Source organism: Salmo salar, chromosome ssa11 (assembly GCF_905237065.1).
Source record: "Salmo salar chromosome ssa11, Ssal_v3.1, whole genome shotgun sequence".
NCBI classification, from domain to species: Eukaryota; Metazoa; Chordata; class Actinopteri; order Salmoniformes; family Salmonidae; genus Salmo; species Salmo salar.
Window position 1 is genome coordinate 21478481 of NC_059452.1, and position 7404 is coordinate 21485884.

Below are 7404 nucleotides of genomic sequence, written 5' to 3' on the forward strand. Positions count from 1 at the left end.
AGGTTGCTCGTTGCCCAGTAACAACAAAGGAGATCTCCTCTAAAAACATAAAATGGCAACCAAATTTCTTTTTTCGGGTTTTCCTCTAACCCCTCCAATGAAACATGTTGTTTGGGACAAACAATCAAATGCACGGGACTCTCTGCTGCCTCGTGCCAGATGTCGTCTATCAAGGTGCCAGAGGGCAGGAGGGGGGAGGGAGGGTTTGGCGCTGGGTAGGGCAACAGCTGGCTCACACTGAGGACACACCTCTGTTTTGTCCTATATATACCTGTAGTGATACAGCCTGTAGTTTCAGGGTCACAGACACACTCAGAGCAGGTTAAAGAGCATCACTGTCTCAGTTCTTACTCAGCCACCACCATGGGGAATTGCAGCCAGGGATGCAAAGACTGTTTCTGTCGGCCAAAGAACACCAACATCCGTCTTACACTGCCGGTAGTCTGCTTCGTCTGGCAGATCGCCATGATCATCCTCTTCGGAGTCTTCATCCGCTACGACGAGGAGTCGGACACACACTGGGTAGAGACCAAGGCCCATGACAACATCACCAGCGACATAGAGAATGACTTCTACTTCAGATACCCCAGTAAGTAGATTCCTAATCACTGGACTGCCTGGTGCATCCTTTAGGTTGACAATATACAGTAAATATATGATTCATGGTTTCATCTTAATTGAAATGATAAAGAATCAGGTTATTAATAAGATGCATGCTTGCTGTTTGATCAGATGACAACCTTTGATCTCTAGGATGTTTGACAATTTCCCCTGTGAAATCCCCTGGACAACGATCTCAGTCTCAGTTATTTTTAAAGCATCTATTCATTAATGGACTAATGCAGTAGCAGTCCAAATTTGCCTCTCTAACTTGGGTAAAAACTACGTATCCTCTTTACCACATGTTGGTCAGTGCTTATTTCCAATTTGTCTGATTCTATCTTGGTTTATACCAGCTTGTGATAATGCATCTTTTCTTATAGCCAGGCTGAATGAGTGACAAGTTAAGTTTGCTCGTGATGTTATGTGGCATCTGTTTCCTCTTGTAATATGATGTGTTTTGATTTGTCAGGGATTATATCCTACCTGTAGCTCTGGCATGTAAACTGATAGGGTGTGTATCCTAAATGTGCTAATCTGATGATGACATATCCAGTTGAACATGTCGAGTTAACAGCTTTAAAACTTCGACCAAATGGTACAGAACATCAGGACTCATTTGTATCAAAACTATGCAACTACTGAGTTCCCCTTGCATTGGATGCAATAACATGTTGCATTAACTATTAGGATTTATTTCACACTTTGAATAATTATGTCGCTCTCCCCCTTTCTCTTTATCCATCTCTCTCTATCTCACTCTTTCTCCTTCTAACCCTCCTCTCTCCAGGCTTCCAGGATGTCCATGTGATGATCTTTGTGGGTTTCGGGTTCCTCATGACTTTCTTGAAGAGGTACAGCTTCGGTGCGGTCGGCTTCAACTTCCTCATTGCCTCCTTCGGCCTGCAGTGGGCTCTGCTCATGCAAGGCTGGTTCCACTCTCTAGATCCCCAGACAGGAAAGATCTTCATCGGTGTTGAAAGGTATGCAACCGCACTGATATGCATCTATGAGGCTGCAATTTGTTCAGTAATTAGAGTGAGAACTGATGAGGTATGCACACGCATAGGAGAGGGGAGGCGGCTTAATCAGTGAGTTGCTACTGAGACAATGGCAGAATGGTTATACCATAGACTCTCTTAGGGTTAAGCAAGCTGTCACCATGGGTTAAGCAGTGATGGGTTAAACCAGGTACGGGCAACTGGCAGCCCATGGCCATCATATTATTCTTTTTTAAACTGGGGGGGACTCAGTCGGGGTCCCAACTTACTATTGAGAGTTAGAATAATAGAATAAACTAGTGCAATTTCAAAATGTGGTTGTGCATCAGCAGTCACTCGATTAGCCCATGTCAGCTACATTTTTTAGGTTGGTGAGTTAGTCTAGCGGCCAGCTATCTAGCATGATCGTATTACCGACCGGTGTGTGGCCCATCGATGCAACTATTTGCCTCCACCCCATGGCAAAATGTGTAGAATTGCTGCTAACTTGCTTAAGAACTGCAACATTTTCTCTATGTCCCATGCCAAAATGTGCTGTATTGCAGGAAATGTATTTTAAACTGTAAATGTTTTCTCTTCGCTGTCAAAGTTGCCCCTCCCTGGGTTCAACTGATGGATGGGTTCTTGTTCTGAGAATCTCAATAACAAGAGGTGGGGAGGTTGTAACCATTTAGGTTGACTTCATCACAAATATCATTATGTTTGAGACTTATCTCCTGTGGTATTCATCTTGAAGGGCAGACTATAGCTGAGAGAAAGACATGAAGGAGGATTACATGAAGGAGGATTACTTACTGATCTTGTCATTCAGGTTTTACTACTGTATACATGACTGACTCTCTCACACGACTCTCCAGTAATAATCTGTCTCCACCCACCCACCTGTGTCTTCTATCTGCAGTCTGATCAATGCTGACTTCTGTGTGGCGGGCTGTCTCATAGCCTACGGGGCAGTGCTGGGCAAAGTCAGCCCGGTCCAGCTGTTGGTTATGACCCTGTTTGGTGTCACTCTGTTCGCTGTGGAAGAGTACATCATTCTGAACTTACTTCATGTGAGTCCCATCAAGCACTCTCTGGGCGTACAACTATTAAATTAAACACACTGCATTAGCCATGGCTGGATTCATTTAATTCACCCTATAACCCGGATATAGTAACTTATTTATCTAACCTCAATGGCCTGCAGCCATGTAATCACATGGTTTGGTACACCTGGTAACAAATGACTGTTTCTGTCCCCACAGGCTAGGGATGCCGGGGGCTCCATGGTTATTCACACCTTTGGAGGTTATTATGGTCTGGCCATCTCTTGGGTCCTTTACCGACCTAATTTACACCAGAGCAAGCGTATGCAGGGCTCTGTGTACCACTCCGATACCTTCGCCATGATCGGTGAGTTAGTTGTCCATTGCATAAACATACGATTGGTTCTGATTTGCTCTGTGTGGGTTTCACTCGCTCTGGTGATGGTGACCTATCTTAGGTTTGTAGAAGTTTTCTGTCATGGAACTGTTCCTGTTCTGAAGTGTGTGTGATGATCGGTGTGTTTTAACTGTGTTGTCCCTTCTCTCTCCTCAGGCACACTGTTCCTGTGGATGTTCTGGCCCAGTTTCAACTCGGCCATTACTGACCATGGAGACGGTCAGCACAGGGCAGTCATCAACACATACCTGGGCCTGGCCTCCACTGTCCTCACCACAGTGGCCATCTCCAGCCTCTCTCAGAAGACTGGCAAGCTCGACATGGTAAGGAACCATCGCTATGTGTGTTTGTATGTGTGACATTCTCTGTAACTGTGTATTTGTGACACTAACTGATGACCTCTCAGTCTGCATAATCCTCCTCTGCGCTCATCTTGTCGACTGACAAGTTTGAGTGTCATGACTGGTGCTCTCTCTTGCTTAACAGGTGCATATCCAGAATTCCACCCTGGCTGGGGGTGTTGCCTTGGGGACAGCGGCTGAGTTTATGATCTCTCCCTACGGCGCTCTGATCGTGGGCTTCTTCTGCGGCATCATCTCTACCATGGGCTACATCTTCATTTCTGTGAGTCTCACCCCTGGCCACTCACAGCTTGAAGCTACAATGTCTTGTTTTGTAGGCTTAGTAGGTTCTGTCCAAAGAAAGTCATGACAACTCTTACAACTCTTATTTACTTCTTATGAATGATGTTGAGCCACACAAAAAAAAAAAGGTATAGCACTCTAAATGGCTGCCGAATCTTTATTGGGCAGATTCCTTTGCCATAAACGGTAGTACACTATTTGGGACTGTTTACGGGTGTTAAACTTTTCCCCGTCCCCTCCCAGCCCTTCTTGGAGAAGACACTGAAGATTCAGGACACGTGTGGAATACACAACCTGCACGCCATGCCTGGGGTGATTGGCGGGATAGTTGGAGCCATCACTGCTGCAGCTGCCAGCGAGTCAGTCTACGGAAAGCAGGGGTGAGCCAGGAGACCCGAGGGCCTAAGGCTACACAGCCAAACCACATGAACCTGAACATGTATCCTTGTTACCAGACAATCAGAACACATATTCCCCCACAACCTCTCATCAACCAATCATATAACAGTTACTGTATGTCACAGGACATATCTTAAATGATTAATGTTATTTTACACCAAACAATTTATGTCCGTTACAGTTTAGGCTGTAGTCTGACAGTTAGCTGGAAATATACAGAGTCATTAGAAGACTCAACATAAAGCCTAAATATGGGACACAATCTGATTCTGTACATTGTTCTTTTCCGTCCAGGTTGATCAACACGTTTGACTTCACTGGAGACTTTAAGGACAGAACCGTGTTAACTCAGGGTGGATACCAGGCCGCTGGCATGTGTGTGTCCATCGTCTTCGGGGTTGTAGGCGGAGCTATAGTCGGTGAGTTTGGCCGCGACAGCCTAGCATCAGAGATAGAGAGGAGCCATGGGCATATAAAGGGTGACCTAGAGGTGACATGGGCGGTGTAGGGGGTGACGTACTTGAAGGAAAGGGACTGAAGTTAAACGCTATCTCCTCTGTTCACAGGTTCCATCCTGAAGTTACCCATTTGGGGTGATCCTGCTGATGAGAATTGCTTCGATGATGAGGTGTACTGGGAGGTAAGGGAACCAGCCACTCATCACCTGCTGTTCACAATACAACCACTGGGTGGTGCCAATGTCTTTGATTTAGTGTCACGTGACGACCTACAGACCACCTTTGAGATCTACATCTGAATTTTTATGACTAAATGGAGAAAAAAAGATCAACTATAGTAGTAAATACAACTATTGCATTACACTGACCACACTGAAGACATTTCACACAAGTAGGACAATAAAACCTAAATCACCTATGATTCTTCACAGCTCCCTGATGAAGAGGAGGAGCATCAGGAGAGCATCCCTCCCATTCTGGAGTACAACAACCACATGATCCACAAGCAGCAAGACCTGTAAGTCCATTCAGCATGCTCTGTTTGACCATATCACAAAAATCGTTAGTGATTTGTTGAAGATATAATCAAGGATTAGTTTTAAATACAGTACTTGTTTATAGATAATCCAATCTTTTCTCAAACCATTATGTTCTCTGTTTATTGTAATGACTAATCATTCCACAAGAGAGAGCAGTGTAGGGAAAAATGTGTGTTTTTCTTTCTAAGTCTGTGATGTTTTGCTCTTATCCTAATAGATCTGAGTCCAACTTCTCTGTGGAACACTGTGAAAGCTAAATACAGAGGTGTGAGGACACCACTACCCAAACATGTGCTGATGGACCACGGAATTACAACGGAAATCCAACAGACAACTGCACTCCCCCTAAATGAAGACACCAATACAAGGCACATTTAAAACATGCTTTCTTGCGTCTTATGTTAAGGTCATTACATACATTTGAAGCCATTAGATACTGTAGGTGCCTCCCCCCTCCCCCCACACCATTAGATCACATACACTTCCTAGATGGTTATGCACTGGCACGGAACACTCTGTCCTGAATTCTGGTCAAATACGAATCTATTGAAAGGACTTCAAAGATCTGCACTTAATCCACATTATGTATGTCCAACTATAACCTACTACACAAAATGGCCAATAGAGCTTTTCCTGAGCATTGGTATACTGTGTTTTTATTTATATATATATATATATATAATTATTATATATATTAAACAATCACACACTGTGAAATCTTTGACCACCACCACTGAATTGAATGAGGTTGAGGAAAGGATTTTTTATGAAATCACTTTGGACAATCCTCATTCTGTGGCCTTGTATGTTGTACATTTTCTTCCCATTTTCTTTTCAGAGAATTTTTTATTTTAATACAGCTGGTGTATATGTGAAGAGGACGGTAGTTTACTTTTAGTTAAAAGTGAATATTTTGTCTATTGTGCTCTGAAAAACCCCAAAATGGTTTTGCTCTATTTTCACAATGCAGGAGTACCCTTTGAGTCCCCAATGTAATCATTTTCTTTGGTTAAATACTTTAAATCGTTATCCCAAACAAAGAGTCAGTGATGAGTTGTAGAAGTACATTTAAACTTTACTTGAACGTTTTTGGTAACATAATGCATTTAAACAGCTTTTAAAGCTACGTTTATGCAAACACATTTTCATCTCTATTGATTGAATGTATCCCCTGCCTTCTGAGATGCTCTCTGTCTTCCACCTCTTCATTATGTTTTTACTGTACTGTTGTCTGAGTGACAGAAGTTATTTAGATGTTTTTATGTAAATCTTATTCTATACTCAAAATCATGTTTATTTAAATGTTGCTACTCATGTAACTTAACAAATAAAATGTGATGTTAGATATACTGTTTGCCTCTTCTCCTTGATAGCTCCACAGTCATGTAAGATGGATGTCAGGATGTGTGTATCTGATGTCATGCTCAGTGTGAATGAGAAGATACTGTACATAAGATGTACATACAGACCAGCATGATCAACATGTACTGTAACAGCTGGGACCTTTTGAACGTCCACCACTATGGTGAGGTAATGAAGGGCTAAAATCAAGTCAGCAATTTTGGAGAGGGGAAACGCTTTTCACTGTTACGTTTTCGCAGCAGGTTAGGAAAATTAGCGTAGCACGTTAGGAGACCGAGGTTAAGGTTAAGAAAAAGGATTGGGGTCAGAGTTAGCAAAAACTAACCTGCTACGAAAATCACTTTCTATGGAAGTGCCGTGAAAAGTGTCCCCCTTTTGGAGAGACTACTACTACGGGGCCTACACCATGTGACCATGTCTGTTTGAGGATGATGAATTGTTTGAAAGTCATGGTAAGTCTATTTCAAATCAGTAATATCATTGAAATTGATATTATGAATCCTGTAAATATTGACTAGGTGTAACACGATGGTTTGGGACAGACTACAGCTAAGGAGACTTTGAAAGGAGTTTTATGTAAGTTGCCTCTGAAATTGATCTAATGTCTGTATATTTGCAAGTTTAAATGTGACTAACTGGCATTTTCATGTATCTTCTACAGGCTTAATACAGCAGCTGTATTTTAACCTTGATAAAACAGTTTTTTAGTCTAAAGCCACTAACCCAAAAGTTTTACTATTTAATTGTATTGAGTACATTCTTCTCTGCCTGTTTTGAGTGCTCCAACTTGTTTAACAGGAATTGGTCATTTTTGGGATGTTTTTCTTGGGCTATCACTATATTGGTTAGGCTAGTGCTTCAGTGATAACTTAAAGGTGTGTTTGAAAAGTGTGTTGTGCTCAAGTGTTTTCCTCATAGAAGTGCTGTGAATCACTATTTTCAAGTCCAATTACTCTGAGCATGTCACAAGGTAGGGAGG

General features: G+C 42.5%; 1 protein-coding gene across 1 annotated transcript; it reads left to right on the forward strand.

Annotated features, from left to right (window-relative positions):
- The first annotated feature begins 275 nt into the window (after positions 1-275).
- On the forward strand, positions 276-6408 carry LOC106562250 (ammonium transporter Rh type C). Its single transcript, XM_014127014.2, has 11 exons — positions 276-589; positions 1391-1583; positions 2503-2653; positions 2846-2993; positions 3180-3346; positions 3510-3647; positions 3911-4047; positions 4361-4485; positions 4633-4706; positions 4956-5041; positions 5281-6408. The coding sequence occupies exons 1-11, from the start codon at positions 364-366 to the stop codon at positions 5318-5320; spliced, it is 1485 nt and encodes a 494-aa protein (XP_013982489.1). The 5' UTR covers positions 276-363; the 3' UTR covers positions 5321-6408.
- Positions 6409-7404: the final 996 nt, after the last annotated feature.

Bases quoted from the DNA above. Each gene is read 5' to 3' on its own strand.
- LOC106562250 (XM_014127014.2), top strand. From the start codon at position 364: ATGGGGAATTGCAGCCAGGGATGCAAAGACTGTTTCTGTCGGCCAAAG. The intron at 2,654-2,845 runs GTGAGTCCCATC...CTGTCCCCACAG, and splicing joins TCATTCTGAACTTACTTCAT to GCTAGGGATGCCGGGGGCTC. The intron at 4,048-4,360 runs GTGAGCCAGGAG...TTTTCCGTCCAG, and splicing joins TCAGTCTACGGAAAGCAGGG to GTTGATCAACACGTTTGACT.